General features: G+C 52.7%; 1 protein-coding gene across 2 annotated transcripts; it reads right to left on the bottom strand.

Annotated features, from left to right (window-relative positions):
- Nucleotides 1–1139: 1139 nt before the first annotated feature.
- LOC142906966 (uncharacterized) lies at nucleotides 1140–16593 on the bottom strand. 2 transcript variants are annotated; one of them, XM_076055812.1, is made up of 2 exons: nucleotides 16486–16593; nucleotides 1140–7841 (listed from the first exon to the last, which is right to left on the bottom strand). In XM_076055812.1, the coding sequence occupies exon 2, from the start codon at nucleotides 6953–6955 to the stop codon at nucleotides 6038–6040; it is 918 nt and encodes a 305-aa protein (XP_075911927.1). In that variant the 5' UTR covers nucleotides 6956–7841; nucleotides 16486–16593; the 3' UTR covers nucleotides 1140–6037. The 2 variants fall into 2 exon arrangements, with proteins under 2 accessions (XP_075911927.1, XP_075911928.1); XM_076055813.1 differs by having other exon boundaries at nucleotides 1140–6975; nucleotides 16486–16592.
- Between the last annotated feature and the right edge of the window lie 3969 nt (nucleotides 16594–20562).

The following is a 20562-nucleotide window of genomic DNA, read 5'->3' on the forward strand; positions in this document are numbered from 1 at the left end:
AGACACAGCGAAGACTGGGAACTTAGCGATTGAGAATCCGACACAGACAGACAGAGACACAGCGAAGACTGGGAACTTAGCGATTGAGAATCCGACACAGACAGAGAGACACAGCCAAGACTGGGAACTTAGCGATTGAGAATCCGACACAGACAGACAGACAGAGACACAGCGAAGACTGGGAACTTAGCGATTGAGAATCCGACACAGACAGAGACACGGCGAAGACTGGGAACTTAGCGATTGAGAATCCAACACAGACAGACAGAGAGAGACACAGTGAAGACTGGGAACTTAGCGATTGAGAATCCGACACAGACAGACAGAGAGACACAGTGAAGACTGGGAACTTAGCGATTGAGAATCCGACACAGACAGACAGAGAGAGACACAGCGAAGACTGGGAACTTAGCGATTGAGAATCCGACACATACAGACAGAGAGAGACACAGCGAAGACTGGGAACTTAGCGATTGAGAATCCGACACATACAGACAGAGACACGGCGAAGACTGGGAACTTAGCGATTGAGAATCCGACACAGACAGACAGAGAGAGACACAGCGAAGACTGGGAACTTAGCGATTGAGAATCCGACACAGACAGACAGAGAGACACAGCGAAGACTGGGAACTTAGCGATTGAGAATCCGACACAGACAAGAGACACAGCGAAGACTGGGAACTTAGCGATTGAGAATCCGACACAGACAGACAGAGAGAGACACGGCGAAGACTGGGATCTTAGCGATTGAGAATCCGACACAGACAGACAGAGACACAGCGAAGACTGGGAACTTAGCGATTGAGAATCCGACACAGACAGACAGAGAGAGACACGGCGAAGACTGGGAACTTAGCGATTGAGAATCCGACACAGACAGACAGAGAGAGACACACAGAAGCGTGGTGAGCGATGGACGAGGAACAGAGAGAGGGGGACACACACAGAAGCGTGGTGAGATTGAGCGATGCGAGAATACTGAAGGGATCAGCGGCCCAGCGAGCTGGTGGCCACCTTTGTCCCAGGGCGGATTTCCGGGTCAGCGGCGGTCGCAGGGAACGGTTTGACCCCGATCCGGAACGGAGTTCTGTCCGCTTCGGGAGGAGCGCGAGGGAGCTGCAGACGGCCAGGCGGGGGGGCGTGGATTCAATCTTTTATTTCTCCTCTCTGTTAAAGGCCTCGGAGGGCGTCATCGGCACCACCACCGCTACCATCACCCACCGCCACCATCACCCATCGCCACCACCGCCATCGCCATCACCACTGCCATCGCCACCACCACCCATCGCCACCACCGCCATCGCCACCATCGCCACCACTACCATCGCCACCATCGCCACCACCACCAACACCACCATCACCACCATCGCCATCGCCACCATCGCCACCACTACCATCGCCACCACTACCATCGCCACCACCGCCATCGCCACCACCACCAACACCACCATCGCCACCATCGCCACCATCGCCATCGCCACCATCGCCACCATCGCCACCACCGCCATCGCCACCATCGCCACCACCACCATCGCCACCATCGCCACCACTACCATCGCCACCACCACCATCACCACCATCGCCACCATCGCCACCACCACCGCCACCACCACCACCACCACCTCCTCCATTCTCTCCGGCCACCAAAGTGTTGCCGGTCACGGAAGCCAAACGTACCGAACGTGAAGAGCTGTTGAGACCACCCCCCCTGTACTCAGAGTCACTCATAGTCACTCATAGTCATAGTCACTCATAGTCACTCATAGTCACTCATAGTCACCCATAGAAACCCACAGACTCATAGTCACTCATAGAAACTCAGAGACTCAGAGACTTACAGAGACCCACAGAGACCCACAAAGACTTAGACACCCACAGAGACTCACAGAGATTCATAGTCACTCATAGAGACGCACAGAGACCCATAGAGACTCAGTGACTCACAGAAACCCATAGAGACCCATAGAGACTCAGTGACTCACAGAGACCCATAGAGACTCAGTGACTCACAGAGACCCATAGAGACTCACAGAGACCCATAGAGACTCAGTGACTCACAGAGACCCATAGAGACCCATAGAGACTCAGAGACTCACAGAGACCCATAGAGACTCAGTGACTCACAGAGACCCATAGAGACTCACAGAGACCCATAGAGACTCAGAGACTCACAGAGACCCATAGAGACTCAGAGACTCACAGAGACCCATAGAGACTCACAGAGACCCATAGAGACTCAGTGACTCACAGAGACCCATAGAGACCCATAGAGACTCAGAGACTCACAGAGACCCATAGAGACTCAGTGACTCACAGAGACCCATAGAGACTCACAGAGACCCATAGAGACTCAGAGACTCACAGAGACCCATAGAGACTCAGAGACTCACAGAGACCCATAGAGACTCACAGAGACCCATAGAGACTCAGTGACTCACAGAGACCCATAGAGACCCATAGAGACTCAGAGACTCACAGAGACCCATAGAGACTCAGTGACTCACAGAGACCCATAGAGACTCAGTGACTCACAGAGACCCATAGAGACTCACAGAGACCCATAGAGACCCATAGAGACTCAGAGACTCAGAGACCCATAGAGACTCAGTGACTCACAGAGACCCATAGAGACTCACAGAGACCCATAGAGACTCAGTGACTCACAGAGACCCATAGAGACTCAGAGACTCACAGAGACCCATAGAGACTCAGAGACTCACAGAGACCCATAGAGACTCACAGAGACCCATAGAGACTCAGTGACTCACAGAGACCCATAGAGACCCATAGAGACTCAGAGACTCACAGAGACCCATAGAGACTCAGTGACTCACAGAGACCCATAGAGACTCAGTGACTCACAGAGACCCATAGAGACTCACAGAGACCCATAGAGACCCATAGAGACTCAGAGACTCACAGAGACCCATAGAGACTCAGTGACTCACAGAGACCCATAGAGACTCACAGAGACCCATAGAGACTCAGTGACTCACAGAGACCCATAGAGACCCATAGAGACTCAGAGACTCACAGAGACCCATAGAGACTCAGTGACTCACAGAGACCCATAGAGACTCACAGAGACCCATAGAGACCCATAGAGACTCAGAGACTCACAGAGACCCATAGAGACTCAGTGACTCACAGAGACCCATAGAGACTCACAGAGACCCATAGAGACTCAGTGACTCACAGAGACCCATAGAGACTCAGAAACTCACAGAGACCCATAGAGACTCAGAGACTCACAGAGACCCATAGAGACTCACAGAGACCCATAGAGACTCAGTGACTCACAGAGACCCATAGAGACCCATAGAGACTCAGAGACTCACAGAGACCCATAGAGACTCAGTGACTCACAGAGACCCATAGAGACTCAGTGACTCACAGAGACCCATAGAGACTCACAGAGACCCATAGAGACCCATAGAGACTCAGAGACTCACAGAGACCCATAGAGACTCAGTGACTCACAGAGACCCATAGAGACTCAGTGACTCACAGAGACCCATAGAGACTCACAGAGACCCATAGAGACTCAGTGACTCACAGAGACCCATAGAGACTCAGAGACTCACAGAGACCCATAGAGACTCAGTGACTCACAGAGACCCATAGAGACTCACAGAGACCCATAGAGACTCAGTGACTCACAGAGACCCATAGAGACCCATAGAGACACCCGTACTCATAGAGACCCACGGAGATTCAGAGACTCGTACAGAACCACAGAGATTCATAGATGCAGCGAGCCACTCATCGAGACCCACACTAAAACTAAACTAAGTTCATGTCTTGATTTAAAGCTTTCGTGTCTGCAGGGATTAATATTATTGGTTCTTTGAGTAAAGTCACCACCACGTTTAGAAGGGGAAACAATAAAATAAAAAGAATATAAAACAATAAAATAATTGTAAAACATTAAAATTATTATTCATGGTTCTTTCGGTAAAGTCACCACCGCGTTAGATAGGGAAACAATAAAATAATAAAAATATAAAACAATAAAATTATTATTCTTGGTTCTTTCGGCAAAGTCACCGCCGCGTTAGAAGGGGAAACAATAAAATAATAAAAATATAAAACAATAAAATTCTCACGACGTTTCGCCTGCAACACAAGAAGCAATCATCATCAGGTGGTGAAAACCACGGCAAGAACAATTTGAAAAAAGTGGCGGGGTTTCATTAAAGAAGTAGGTTTTATTAAACTGCTGGTAGTTTTTATTTTATTTTATTCACTTTAATAAAATAAAAAATAGTAACTACTAGTAGTTTTAATTTAAAAAAACACTAGAAGTAGTTTTATAAGAGTAAATAAACTAAAAACGACTAATAGTAGGCCCCTAAAGAGACCCACAGGTACCCATAGAGACCCATAGAGACCCACAGGTACCCATAGAGACCCACAGGTACCCATAGAGACCCACAGGTACCCATAGAGACCCATAGAGACCCACAGGTACCCATAAAGATCCACAGGTACCCATAGAGACCCACAGGTACCCACAAAGACCCATAGAGACGCACAGAGACCCACAGGTACCCATAGAGATCCACAGGATACCCATAGAGACCCACAGGTACCCATAGAGACCCAAAGGTACCCATAGAGACCCACAGGTGCCCATAGAGACCCATAGAGAGACCCACAGGTACCCACAGAGACCCATAGAGACCCACAGAGACCCACAGGGACCCACAGAGACCCACAGGTACCCATAGAGACCCACAGGTACCCATAGAGACCCACAGGTACCCATAGAGCCCCATAGAGAGACCCACAGGTACCCACAGAGACCCACAGGTACCCATAGAGACCCACAGGGACCCACAGAGACCCACAGGTACCCATAGAGACCCACAGGGACCCACAGAGACCCACAGGTACCCAGAGACCCACAGGGACCCACAGGTACCCATAGAGACCCATAAAGAGACCCATAAAGACCCACAGGTACCCACAGGTACCCAGAGACCCACAGGTACCCATAGAGACATGGAGGGGGGAGGGGGAACGGAGGAGTTGGAGTCAAATCCACTCAACCACTCCAGAGATACAGCGGCAGCATCGTCAGGGTCAACCTCCTGTACACCAGGCGAGGTGGTCAACATATCAACGTCTAGCCCACGACCTCCTGTACACCAGGCGAGGTGGTCAACATCTCAACATTGAACCCACGACTCTCCTGTACACCAGGCGAGGTAGTCAACATCTCAGCATTGAACCCACGACCTCCTGTACACCAGGCGAGGTAGTCAACATCTCAGCATTGAACCCACGACCTCCTGTACACCAGGCGAGGTAGTCAACATCTCAACATTGAACCCACGACCTCCTGTACACCAGGCGAGGTAGTCAACATCTCAGCATTGAACCCACGACCTCCTGTAGACCAGGCGAGGTAGTCAACATCTCAGCATTGAACCCACGACCTCCTGTAGACCAGGCGAGGTAGTCAACATCTCTCCTGGCTACCGAGCCAGGAGAACCGCCACCACCTCCATCACATTTCTCCTTCACCGCCACCATCATCATCGCCATCATCATCACCAACATCATCATCACCATCATCATCATCACCATCATCATCACCGCCATCGCCATCATCACCGCCACCATCATCACCGCCATCTTCTTCTGTCTCGTGTCCCCCTCCTCCCCCTTTGACTCCTCCTCCGTGACTCCTCCCCCTTTGTCTCCTCCTCCGTGGCTCCTCCCCCTTTGTCTCCACCATGGCTCCTCCCCCTTTGTCTCCTCCTCCGTGGCTCCTCCCCCTTTCTCTCCTCCGTGGCTCCTCCCCCTTTGTTTCCTCCGTGGCTCCTCCCCCTTCGTCTCCTCCGTGGCTCCTCCTCCTCCGTGGCTTCTCCCCCATTGCTTTCCTCCGTGGCTCCTCCTCCCTTGGCTCCTCCTCCGTGGCTCCTCCTCCTCCGTGGCTCCTCCCCCATTGTCTCCTCCGTGGCTCCTCCTCCTCCTCCTCCTCCGTGTCTCATTTCCGGTCCGCCCCTCCTTGTGGTGCCAACGTGGATCAACGTCGCCCGCCGCTACCGCAGCCGCCACCTCCTTCCTCCTCCTCCTCCTCTCCTTCCTCCTCCTCCTCTCCTTCCTCCTCCTCTCCTTCCCCTCCTTCCTCTCCTTCATCTCCGCTGTCTCCGCTGTCTCCGATGTCTCCATCGTCTCCATCGTCTTCCTCCTCCTCCTCCTCTTCCTCCTCCTCCTCCGTCTCTCCTCGTCCTGCGGCCTCTCCGTCAGCGGCAGTCCGGCTCCCCTCGGCATCCGCCACTTTCCTCAGCTCCTCCTCCTTCTCCTCCTCCTCCTCCTTCACCTCCTTCTCCTCCTTCTCCTCCTCCTTCTCCTCCTTCACCTCCTTCTCCTTCATCTCCACCTCCTCCTTCACCTCCCCACCCCCCACCTCGCCGACGCCGACGGCGTGGCGCTTGCGGTGCCGCGCTAGCGCCCTCGCGTGCCCGAAGCCCTTGCCGCACTCGCCGCAGCGGAAGGGCCGGTCGGGCGCGTGCACGGCCCCGTGGCGCCGCAGGTGGGACGACGCGGCGAAGGCGCGGCCGCACTCGGCGCAGCCGAAGGGCCGGTCGCCCGTGTGGGTCCGCTGGTGCCGCTTGAGGTTGCCCAGCTGGGTGAAGGCGCGGCCGCAGGCGGCGCACTTGAAGGGCTGCTCGCTGGTGTGCGTGCGCTGGTGCCGCTGCAGGCTGCCCAGCTGCGTGAACTCCTTCCAGCAGACGGTGCACACGAAGGGCCGCTCGCCCGTGTGCACGCGCAGGTGGATGCGCATGTGCGCCTTCCGGCGGGTGCCGTACGGGCAGCGGCCGCACTGGTGCCACTTGGTCGCGGTGGCACCGACGCCGACGGCGGCACCACCGGCAACGCTGGCACCGGAGGAGGCGGCGGTGCCGGTGGCGGTGCCGGGAGGGCGGCGACGGCGCTCCATGGCGGGGACGCTGGACGTCGCTGGGGGGGGGGGAAGGGTTGGCGGGAAGGGGCGGGGAGGGGGGGGGACGTTGTAGCGGGAACTGTGGGGAGGAGGGGGGGGGACGTTGTAGCGGGAACGGTGGGAGGGGGGGGACGTTGTAGCGGGAACGGTGGGGAGGGGGGGGACGTTGTAGCGGGAACTGTGGGGAGGGGGGGGACGTTGTAGCGGGAACGGTGGGGAGGGGGGGGACGTTGTAGCGGGAACGGTGGGGAGGGGGAGGTGGGGACGTTGTAGCGGGAACGGTGGGAGGGGGGGGACGTTGTAGCGGGAACGGTGGGGAGGGGGGGGACGTTGTAGCGGGAACGGTGGGAGTGGGGGGACGTTGTAGCGGGAACGGTGGGAGGGGGGGGACGTTGTAGCGGGAACGGTGTGGAGGGGGACGTTGTAGCGGGAACGGTGGGAGGGGGGGGACGTTGTAGCGGGAACGGTGGGAGGGGGGGGGGACGTTGTAGCGGGAACGGTGGGGAGGGGAGGGACGTTGTAGCGGGAACGGTGGGGAGGGGGGGGACGTTGTAGCGGGAACGGTGGGAGGGGGGGGGACGTTGTAGCGGGAACGGTGGGAGGGGGGGGGACGTTGTAGCGGGAACGGTGGGGAGGGGGGGGACGTTGTAGCGGGAACGGTGGGGAGGGGGGGGACGTTGTAGCGGGAACGGCGGGAGGGGAGGGACGTTGTAGCGGGAACGGTGGGGAGGGGGGGGACGTTGTAGCGGGAACGGTGGGGAGGGGGGGGACGTTGTAGCGGGAACGGTGGGAGTGGGGGGACGTTGTAGCGGGAACGGTGGGAGGGGGGGGACGTTGTAGCGGGAACGGTGGGGAGGGGGGGGACGTTGTAGCGGGAACGGTCCTACGCGGAAATACGAGGAGGAGGGGGGGGAGGAAGAAGATTTCCGGTGTTTTTATCCCAAGGAAGTTGCGGTGAACACTCAGACGCACGCCGGCGGCATTGGACACGAGCCGCCGTGCGGGCGGCCGGATCGGCTCTGCTGCGAGCATCAACGACGGGAATCGAGCGTTCTACCCTTGCTGGCAGCAATGAGACGGGGGTTGCGTTGAGATGTTCAATCGTCAAATGGATTATAGCTCTTGCAAGGAATCAACTACTGCATTAACTACTACACTACACACTACACTACTATGCCCGGCCGTCTTTTTCTCCCTCAGTGCTACACAGACTGTCAATCACCCACTCGTTCATTCACCAACTCATTAATTCAACCAACAACCACCATTCAACACTAAGTGGTGGTGACGTCACCACGACGCTTGTGCCAGGCCATGTGCACCCTGAGGCCACGTGAAGTGTCGAACGCCCGCTGGCAGGAGGTCACGGGGCAGACCCAGGTGCCACGGGTCGACTGACTGAGATGACTGGCTGATGCACCACCTGTGCCCCCTACTGTGCCAACCTGCTGTGCTTTAGCCACCCGGCGCTCCGCTCGTTGTTGTGAGCGTCGCTCCTCCGCCCTCCGTTGTTGTTGGAGGGCGACTACCTCCAACTGCCCAGTAGCGTCCTTCACGAGCCTCCTCCACAGAGGCCGATCTTGACACCGCTGGTACCGGTCATCGGCAAGTCCACTCAGCTCCACGTCCTCCTGTACCACATCACTCCATCTCTTCTCTAGCCCGTGCCGCGCCCGTTTAGCCCCCTCGATCCGGCCAAACAAAAGCTGTTTTGGCATGCGGTGGCTGGGCATGCAGGCGACATTACCCAGCCAACGCAGCCTTGCCTGCCGGAGGAGCTCACAGATGGACAGATATTTCAAGGATTTGTGAGCTCCTCACACAATCCAGCCTGGTTAAACCCAGGATGGATCGTAGGCAGGCCAGCCTAAATGTTTACAATCGGCGAAGATGCTCCATTAGGGGGGTCCACGTTTCGCAAGCGTAGAGAAGGGAGGGAATGACCGTGGCCGAGAAGACCTGAAGCTTAGTGCGGAGCGACAGACCAGGTAGCTTCCACACAGCGTTACGCAGCCGATGAAAAGATATTGCCGCTCGACTGATTCGGAGTGAGACCTCTGCTGTCAAACCGGAGCCGGTCATGAGCACACTGCCCAGGTATGGGAAACTCTCCACTCTCTCCACAACTGCCCCATTACCGATTGGGAGTTGTGGGGGTGGAGTGTCCGATGGTACAAACTACCCAGGCAGGTGTTTAGTTTTGGTGGGGCTGATGGTAAGGCCCCACCTCTTAGTGGCACGCTCCAGTCTCAGCAGCAGCGTCTCCAACTCCTCCTCTGAATGAGCAGCTATTACCAAATCAGCATACATAACGTGGTTGAGCAATGGGGAGCCATCCCTTGACCGCACCCGGGCATCGATTAGCCTCCCATTATATCTGTACCAGATGGAGATTCCCCCGGTACAGCTATTGAAGGCTTCACGAACTACGTGGTCAAAATAGATGTTAAATAATGTGGGAGCCAGAGGACATCCCTGTCGCACCCCAAGGTGTACAGGGAATGGCTCCGACTCCCGGCCAAGTAGTCTTACCCGGGCCCGCTCACCATCATGAAGGTCCTTAATGATCGTGAGCAGAGGGTCAGGTACTCCAAAAGCACGAAGAACGACCCAGAGCCCAGGCCTACTGATGGTATCATATGCCTTGACCAGGTCAATAAAGCAGAGATGTAGGTCTTGTACAATTAATTAACTACCACTAAGCTACGATGTAAAAAAAGCACACCACACACACACCACCCATACACACCACACACACCCCACACACACCACACACACACACCACACACACACACACCACACACACCACACACACACACCACACACACACCACACAGCACACACACACCACACACACACACACACACACACACACACACCACACACACACCACACACACACCACACACACCACACACACACCACACACACACCCCACACACACACCACACACACACACCACACACACATCCCACACACACACCACACACACCACACACACACCACACACACATCCCACACACCACATCCCACACACCACACACACATCCCACACACACACACACAACACACACAACACACACACCACACCACACACACACCACACACACACCACACACACATCCCACACACCACACACACCCTACACACCCTACAAACACCACACACACACCACACACACACCCAAACACACCACATACAGACCACACACACCACACCACACATACTTACACCACACACACCACACACACACCACACACACACTACACCCCACACACACACCACACGCACCACACACACACCACACACATCCCACACACCCCAAACACACCACATACAGACCACAAACACACACACCACACACACACACCACACATACACTTACACCACACACACCACACACACACACTACACCCCACACACACACCACACACACATCCCACACACACACCACACACACACACCACACATACACTTACACCACACACACACACCACACACACACCACACACACACACTACACCCCACACACACACCACACACACATCCCACACCCCACACACACACAACACACAAACACACCACACACACATCCCACACACCACACACACACCACACATCCCACACACCACACACACACCACACATCCCACACACACCACACACAAACACACCACACACACATCCCACACACACACCACACATCCCACACACCACACACACACATCCCACACACCACACACACCACACACACCACACACACACCACACACACCACACACACCACACACACACCACGCACGACAATGCGACTCCTGGCACAGAGGGGAGAGAGAGAGGGGGTAGAGAGATGGTGGTGTGTGGTGTATCTGTGTGTGTATCTGTGTGTGTGTATCTGTGTGTGTGTGTGTATCTGTGTGTGTGTGTATCTGTGTGTGTGTGTATCTGTGTGTGTATCTGTGTGTGTGTATCTGTGTGTGTGTCTGTGTGTGTGTATCTGTGTATGTGTGTATCTGTGTGTGTATCTGTGTGTGTGTATCTGTGTGTGTGTGTATCTGTGTGTGTGTGTGTATCTGTGTGTGTGTATCTGTGTGTGTGTTTCTGTGTGTGTGTTTCTGTGTGTGTGTCTGTGTGTGTGTCTGTGTGTGTATCTGTGTGTGTGTCTGTGTGTGTGTATCTGTGTGTGTGTATCTGTGTATGTGTGTTTATCTGTGTATCTGTGTGTATCTGTGTGTGTGTATCTGTGTGTGTATCTGTGTGTGTGTATATCTGTGTGTGAATCTGTGTGTATCTGTGTGTGTGTGTGTATCTGTGTGTGTGTGTGTATCTGTGTATGCATCTGTGTGTGCATATTGTGTGTGTATCTGTGTGTGTATCTGTGTATATGTACCTGTGTGTATGTATCTGTGTGTGTATCTGTGTGTGTGTCTATGTGTGTGTCTGTGTGTGTGTATCTGTGTGTGTGTGTCTGTGTGGGTGTCTGTGTGTGTATCTGTGTGTGTGTGGTGTGTGTATCTGTGTGTATCTGTGTGTGTATCTGTGTGGTATGTGTTTGTGTGTGTGGTGAATGTGTGTGGTGTGTAGGTGTGTGGTGTGTATCTGTGTGTGTATCTGTGTGGTATGTGTTTGTGTGGTGAATGTGTGTGGTGAATGTGTGTGGTGAATGTGTGTGGTGTGCCTGTGTGTGGTGTGTCTGTGTGTGTGTGGTGTGTGTGTGTAGGTGTCTGTGTGTATCTGTGTGTGTATCTGTGTGTGTATCTGTGTGTGTATCTGTGCAGTGTGTGTGTATCTGTGTGTGTAGGTGTGTGTGTGTAGGTGTGTGTGGTGTCTGTGTGTAGGTGTTTGTAGGTGTGTGCCTGTGTGTGTCTGTGTGTGTCTGTGTGACTGTGTGTGTGTCTGTGTGTGTGTAGGTGTGTGTGTGTTGTGTATCTGTGTGTGTGTAGGTGTGTGTGGTGTCTGTGTGTAGGTGTAGGTGTGTGTAGGTGTGTCTGTGTGTGTGTAGGTGTCTGTGTGTGTGTGGTGTGTGTTTGTGTGTGTGTGTGTGTAGGTGTGTCTGTGTGTGTGGTGTCTGTGTGTAGGTATAGGTGTGTGTAGGTGTAGGTGTGTGTAGGTGTCTGTGTGTAGGTGTCTGTGTGTGTAGGTGTGTAGGTGTGTGTGTAGGTGTGTGTGGTGTCTTTGTGTAGGTGTGTGTGGTGTCTGTGTGTAGGTGTGTGTAGGTGTGTAGGTGTATATTTGTGTGTAGGTGTGTGTCTGTGTGTGTAGGTGTGTGTGTAGGTGTGTGGTGTCTGTGTGTAGGTGTGTGTAGGTGTGTTTGTGTGTGTGTAGGTATTGTGTAGGTGTGTAGGTGTGTGTCTGTGTGTGGTGTGTTTAGGTGTCTGTGTGTATCTGTGTGTGTATCTGTGTGTGTATCTGTGTGGTGTGTGTGTATCTGTGTGTAGGTGTGTGTGTGGTGTGTGTGGTGTCTGTGTGTAGGTGTTTGTAGGTGTGTGTCTGTGTGTGTGGTGTGTGTTTGTGTGTGTAGGTGTGTCTGTGTGTATAGGTGTGTGTGTGTAGGCGTGTGTCTATAGGTGTGTGTAGGTGTGTGTGGTGTCTGTGTGTAGGTGTGTGTAGGTGTGTGTCTGTGTGTGTGTGGTGTGTGTTTGTGTGTCTGTGGTGTGTGTGGTGCGTGTTTGTGTGTTTGTGTGTGTGTAGGTGTGTCTGTGTGTGTAGGTGTGTGTGTAGGTGTGTGTGGTGTCTGTGTGTAGGTGTAGGTGTGTGTAGGTGTGTGTGTAGGTGTGTCTGTGTGTAGGTGTCTGTGTGTGTAGGTGTGTGTGTAGGTGTGTGTGGTGTCTGTGTGTAGGTGTAGGTGTGTGTGTTGTAGGTGTGTGTGTGTAGGTGTGTGTGGTGTCTGTGTTTAGGTGTGTGTGTAGGTGTGTAGGTGTGTGTGTGTAGGTGTGTGTCTGTGTGTGTGTAGGTGTGTGTGGTGTCTGTGTGTAGGTGTGTGTAGGTGTGTGTGTGTGTGTGGGTATTGTGTAGGTGTGTGTCTGTGTGTGTGTAGGTGTGTGTCTGTGTGTGTGTAGGTGTTTGTAGGTGTGTGTGTTTGTGTGTCTGTGTGTGTCTGTGTGACTGTGTGTGTGTAGGTGTGTGTGTTGTAGGTGTGTGTGTGTGTAGGTGTGTGTGGTGCCTGTGTTTAGGTGTGTGTGTAGGTGTGTGTGTAGGTGTGTGTCTGTGTGTGTGTGTAGGTGTGTGTGGTGTCTGTGTGTAGGTGTGTGTAGGTGTGTGTGTAGGTGTGTGTAGGTGTCTGTGTGTAGGTGTGTGTGGTGTCCGTGTGTAGGTGTGTGTAGGTGTGTGTTTGCATGTGTGTGTGTGGGTATTGTGTAGGTGTGTGTCTGTGTGTGTGTGTAGGTGTGTGTAGCTGTTTGTAGGTGTGTGTTTGTGTGTCTGTGTGTGCCTGTGTGTGTCTGTGTGACTGTGTGTGTGTGTAGCTGTGTGTGTGTGTAGCTGTGTGTGTAGGTGTGTGTGTAGCTGTGTGTGTGTAGGTGTGTGTAGCTGTGTGTAACTGTGTGTGGTGTGTGTGTGTGTAGCTGTGTGTGTGTAGCTGTGTGTGTGTGTGTAGCTGTGTGTGTGTAGCTGTGTGTAAGTGTAGGTGTGTGTGTAGCTGTGTGTGTGTAGGTGTGTGTAGATGTGTGTGTAGCTGTGTGTGGTGTGTGTGTAGCTGTGTGTGTGTGTGTAGCTGTGTGTGTAGCTGTGTGTGTCTGTGTGTGTCTGTGTGTGTGTGTAGGTGTGTGTGTAGCTGTGTCTGTGTGTATAGCTGTGTGTGTGTAGGGGTGTAGGTGTGAGCTGTGTGTGTGTGTAGCTGTGTGTGTAGCTGTGTGTGTGTAGCTGTGTGTGTGTAGCTGTGTGTGTGTGTAGGTGTGTCTGTGTGTGTAGCTGTGTGTGTAGCTGTGTGTGTAGCTGTGTGTGTGTGTGTAGCTGTGTGTGTGTAGTTGTCTGTGTGTGTAGCTGTGTGTGTGTGTGTGTAGCTGTGTGTGTGTAGCTGTGTGTGTGTAGCTGTGTGTGTGTGTGTGTAGCTGTGTGTGTGTGTAGCTGTGTGTGTAGCTGTGTGTGTAGCTGTGTGTGTAGCTGTGTCTGTAGCTGTGTGTGTAGCTGTGTGTGTGTAGGTGTGTATCTGTGTATGTGTGTGTGTAGCTGTGTGTGTGTAGCTGTGTGTGTAGGTGTGTGTGTGTGTAGCTGTCTGTGTGTGTAGCTGTCTGTGTGTATGTAGCTGTGTGTGTGTAGGTGTGTGTGTGTAGGTGTGTGTAGCTGTGTCTAGGTGTGTAGCTGTGTGTGTCTGTGTGTGTAGCTGTGTGTGCAGCTGTGTGTGTAGCTGTGTGTGTAGGTGTGTGTGTACGTGTGTCTGTGTGTAGCTGTGTGTGTGTAGGTGTGTGTGTGTAGCTGTGTGTGTAGCTGTGTGTGTAGGTGTGTGTAGGTGTGTAGCTGTGTGTGTAGCTGTGTCTGTGTGTAGCTGTGTGTGTGTAGGTGTGTGTGTGTGTGTAGCTGTGTGTAAGTGTGTGTGTGTAGCTGTGTGTGTAGGTGTGTGTGTAGCTGTGTGTGTGTAGGTGTGTCTGTGTGTAGGTGTGTGTGTGTAGCTGTGTGTAGGTGTATGTAGGTGTGTGTGTGTAGCTGTGTGTGTGTGTAGCTGTGTGTGTGTAGCTGTGTGTGTAGCTGTGTGTGTGTAGCTGTGTGTAGCTGTGTGTGTGTGTAGGTGTGTGTGTAGCTGTGTGTGTGTGTGTAGCTGTGTGTGTGTGTAGCGGGGTGTGTAGCTGTGTGTGTGTAGCTGTGTGTGTAGCTGTTTGTGTGTGTAGCTGTGTGTGTGTGTAGGTGTGTAGGTGTGTCTGTGTGTAGCTGTGTGTGTGTATGTGTGTCTGTGTGTGTAGCTGTGTGTGTGTAGCTGTGTGTGTAGGTGTAGGTGTGTGTGTAGGTGTGTGTGTGTACCTGTGTGTGTGTAGCTGTGTGTGTGTGTAGCTGTGTGTGTAGCTGTGTGTAGGTGTAGGTGTGTCTATGTGTGTGTGTAGCTGTGTGTGTAGGTGTGTGTGTAGGTGTGTCTGTGTGTGTGTGTCTGTGTATGTCTGTGTAGGTGTGTATGTGTGTGTGTAGCTGTGTGTGTAGCTGTGTGTAGGTGTAGGTGTCTGTGTGTGTGTGTGTGTAGGGGTAGCTGTGTGTCTGTGTGTGTGTATGTGTGTGTAGCTGTGTGTGTGTGTGTATCTGTGTGTGTGTAGGTGTGTGTCTGTGTGTGTATCTGTGTGTGTGTATCTGTGTGTGTGTATGTGTGTATGTGTGTGTGTATGTGTGTGTGTAGCTGTGTGTGTGTCTGTGTGTGTGTATGTAGGTGTGTATGTGTGTGTATCTGTGTGTGTGTGTAGCTGTGTATGTGTGTGTGTGTATGTGTCTGTGTGTGTATGTGTGTGTGTCTGTGTGTGTGTCTGTGTGTGTCTGTGTGTGTGTCTGTGTGTGTAGCTGTGTGTGTAGCTGTGTGTGTGTAGCTGTGTATGTGTAGGTGTGTGTGTGTGTCTGTGTGTGTGTCTGTGTGTGTAGGTGTGTGTGTGTCTGTGTGTGTAGGTGTGTGTGTAGTGTGTATGTAGCTGTATGTGTGTGTGTCTGTGTGTGTAGGTGTAGCTGTGTGTGTGTAGGTGTAGCTGTGTGTGTGTAGCTGTGTGTGTAGCTGTGTAGGTGTGTATGTGTGTGTGTAGCTGTGAAGGTGTGTACTATGTAGCTGTGTGTGTGTATGTGTGTGTATAGGTGTGTGTGTATATGTGTGTACTCTGTGTGTGTGTACTGTGTATCTGTGTGTGTAGGTGTCTGTCTGTGTGTGTGTGTAGGTGTGTGTGTGGGTGTGTGTGTGTGTGTGTAGCTGTGTGTAGGTGTGTATGTGTGTGTAGCTGTGTAGGTGTGTACTATGTAGCTGTATGTATGTGTGTACTGTGTGTGTAGGTGTAGGTGTCTGTCTGTGTGTGTAGGTGTAGGTGTGTAGCTGTATATGTGTATGTATGTGTGTGTACTGTGTGTGTGTGTGTACTGTGTATCTGTGTGTATGTGTGTGTGTACTGTGTGTGTGTACTGTGTGTCTGTGTGTGTATGTCTGTGTGTGTGTGTATGTGTGTGTAGCTGTGTGTATGTGTGTACTGTGTGTGTGTGTATGTGTGTGTACTGTGTGTATGTGTGTACTGTGTGTCTCTGTCTGTGTGTGTCTCTGTGTGTATAGGTGTGTGTACTGTGTGTATGTGTGTTTGTGTACTGTGTGTCTGTGTATATGTGTACTGTGTGTGTGTACTGTGTGTACTGTGTGTCTGTGTATGTGTGTACTGTGTGTACTGTGTGTATGTGTGTTTGTGTACTGTGTGTATGTGTGTTTGTGTACTGTGTGTATGTGTGTTTGTGTACTGTGTGTATGTGTGTTTGTGTACTGTGTGTGTGTACTGTGTGTTTGTGTACTGTGTGTGTGTACTGTGTGTTTGTGTGTGTATGTGTATGTGTGTACTGTGTGTTTGTGTGACTCAGGCCCAGTCGTTCACCTGCCCACCGCCTGCCCTCTGCGTTTCTTTATCCTCTGCCTGGAAACAGCCTCGTGACGTCACTTCACAGCTTCCGGTTGACAGAAAACATCATCGCACTGGCTAGGCAGCTGTGACGTCACGATGCGCAATTATCAACGTCATGTATTCTGATTCCTCCGTTGACTACGTCACCACGCACACTGCACGTATCTCCCGCCCCATCTGCTAGTGACGTCACCACGTAGCCTACACCCCCTACCTGTTGACGTCACCACGTTGCACGCACGAAACAGTTAAATGACGTCACCACATAGCCCACACCCCCATCCCGGTGACGTCACCACGTACCCTCAGCTTGTCACAACGCACCCGCCCGTCCTCTACTAGCGACGTCACCACGTATACTACTGACGTCACCACGTACACTCCCCCTCCTCCGTGACGTCACCACGCACCAACCTCCCTCCCCCCACACCGGTGACGTCACGCGACAGCCCAGGCGGCGAGAACTCGCGGTGAGGCCTTGACCACTCAGAACCTTCACCAACAACCACAACTACAACATCTACACCTTCACCAACCACAACATCAACAACCACAACAACAACATCTACACCTACACCAACAACAACAACATCAACCACAACAACTACACCTTCACCAACCACAACATCAACAACCACAACAACAACATCTACACCTACACCAACAACAACAACATCAACCACAACAACTACACCTTCACCAACCACAACATCAACAACCACAACAACAACATCTACACCTACACCAACAACAACAACATCAACCACAACAACTACACCTTCACCAACCACAACATCAACAACCACAACAACAACATCTACACCTACACCAACAACAACAACATCAACCACAACAACTACACCTTCACCAACAACAACAACATCAACCATAACAACAACAACATCTACACCTACACCAACAACAACAACATCAACCACAACAACAACAACTACACCTTCACCAACAACAACAACATCAACCATAACAACAACAACATCTACACCTACACCAACAACAACAACATCAACCACAACAACAACAACTACACCTTCACCAACAACCACAACATCAACCATAACAACATATACACCTTCACCAACCACAACATCAACAACCACAACAACAACATCTACACCTACACCAACAACATCAACACCAACAACAACATCAACCATAACAACAACTACACCTTCACCAACAACTACACCTTCACCAACAACAACATCAACACCTTCACCAACAACAACATCAACACCAACAACAACATCAACCACAACAACAACATCTACACCAACAACAACATCAACATCTACACCTACACCAACAACAACAACATCAACAACCACATCTACACCTACACCAACAACAACCACAACAACCACAACTACACCTACACCACCAACAACCACAACAACACCCACAATAACATCAACCACAACAACATCTACACCTACACCAACAACAACTACACCTTCACCAACAACTACACCTTCACCAACAACATCAACAACATCTACACCTACACCAACAACAACAACAACATCAACACCTACACCAACAACAACATCAACACCTTCACCAACAACAACATCAACCACAACAACAACACCTTCACCACTAACAACAACATCAACCACATCAACAACAACAACATCTACACCTACACCTTCACCAACAACATCAACCACAACAACAACTACAACAACAACATCAACCACAACAACAACAACTACATCTTCACCAACAACAACAACTACACCTACACCAACAACAACATCAACCACAACAACAACATCAACAACAACATCAACCACAACAACAACATCAACACCTAAACCAACAACAACAACCACAACAACAACACCTACACCACCTACACCACCTACACCACCACCTACACCACCACCTCCACCACCTATACCACCTACACCACCTCCACCACCTACACCACCACCTACACTACCACCACCTCCACCACCTACAGCACCACCACCTACACCACCTACACCACCACCTACACCACCTACACCACCACCACCTACACCACTACCTACACCACCTACACCAACACCTACACCACCTACACCACCACCTACACCACCACCACCTACACCACCACCTACAGCACCACCACCTACAGCACCACCACCTACACCACCACCTACACCACCACCACCTACCCCACCACCACCACCTACACCACCACCACCACCACCTACACACCACCACCTACACCACCACCACCTACAGCACCACCACCTACACCACCACCACCTACAGCACCACCACCTACACCACCACCACCTACACATCACCACCTACACCACCACCACCACCTACACCACCATCACCTACACCACCTACACTACCACCACCTACACCACCACCTACAGCACCACCTACACCACCTACAGCACCACCACCTACACCACGACCACCTACACCACCTACACCACCACCTACACCACCACCTACACCACCTACAGCACCACCACCTACACCACCACCTACACCACATACACCACCTACACCACCACCTACACCACCACCAACAACACCACCTACACCACCTACAGCACCACCTACACCACCACCACCTACACCACCACCTACACCACCACCACCTACACCACCACCTACACACCACCACCTACACCACCACCACCTACACCACCACCACCACCTACACACCACCACCTACACCACCACCACCTACACCACCTACAGCACCACCACCTACACCACCACCACCTACACACCACCACCTACACCACCACCACCTACACCACCATCACCTACACCACCTACACTACCACCACCTACACCACCACCTACAGCACCACCACCTACACCACCTACAGCACCACCACCTACACCACGACCACCTACACCACCTACACCACCACCTACACCACCACCTACACCACCTACAGCACCACCACCTACACCACCACCTACACCACCACCTACACCACCAACAACACCACCTACACCACCTACAGCACCACCTACACCACCACCTACAGCACCACCACCTACACCACCACCTATACCACCACCACCTACACCACCACCTACACACCACCACCTACACCACCACCACCTACACCACCTACACACCACCACCTACACCACCACCACCTACACCACCTACAGCACCACCACCTACACCACCACCACCTACACACCACCACCTACACCACCACCACCTACACCACCATCACCTACACCACCTACACTACCACCACCTACACCACCACCTACAGCACCACCACCTACACCACCTACAGCACCACCACCTACACCACGACCACCTACACCACCTACACCACCACCTACACCACCACCTACACCAACTACAGCACCAGCACCTACACCACCACCTACACCACCTACACCACCTACACCACCACCAACAACACCACCTACAGCACCACCTACACCACCACCTACAGCACCACCACCTACACCACCACCTACACCACCACCACCTACACCACCACCTACACACCACCACCTACACCACCACCTACACCATCTACACCACCACCGACACCACCTACACCACCTACAGCACTACCACCTACACCACCACCACCTACACCACCTACAGCACCACCACCTACACCACCTACACCACCTACACCACCATCTACACCACCTACACCACCACCTACACCACCACCACCTACACCACCTACAGCACCACCACCTACACCACCTACACCACCACCTTAACCACTACCTACACCACCTACAGCACCACCACCTACAGCACCACCACCTACAGCACCACCACCTACACCACCACCTACACCACCACCTACACCACCACCACCTACACACCACCACCTACACTACCACCACCTACACCACCACCTACACCACCACCACCTACACCAACACCACCTACACCACCTACACTACCACCACCTACACCACCACCACCACCTACACCACCACCACCTACAGCACCACCACCTACACCACGACCACCTACACCACCACCTACACCACCACCATCTACACCACCTACAGCACCACCACCTA

Source organism: Petromyzon marinus, chromosome 73 (assembly GCF_048934315.1).
Source record: "Petromyzon marinus isolate PM22_M1 ecotype Great Lakes invasive population chromosome 73, UKy_Petmar_22M1.pri1.0, whole genome shotgun sequence".
NCBI classification, from domain to species: domain Eukaryota; kingdom Metazoa; phylum Chordata; class Hyperoartia; order Petromyzontiformes; family Petromyzontidae; genus Petromyzon; species Petromyzon marinus.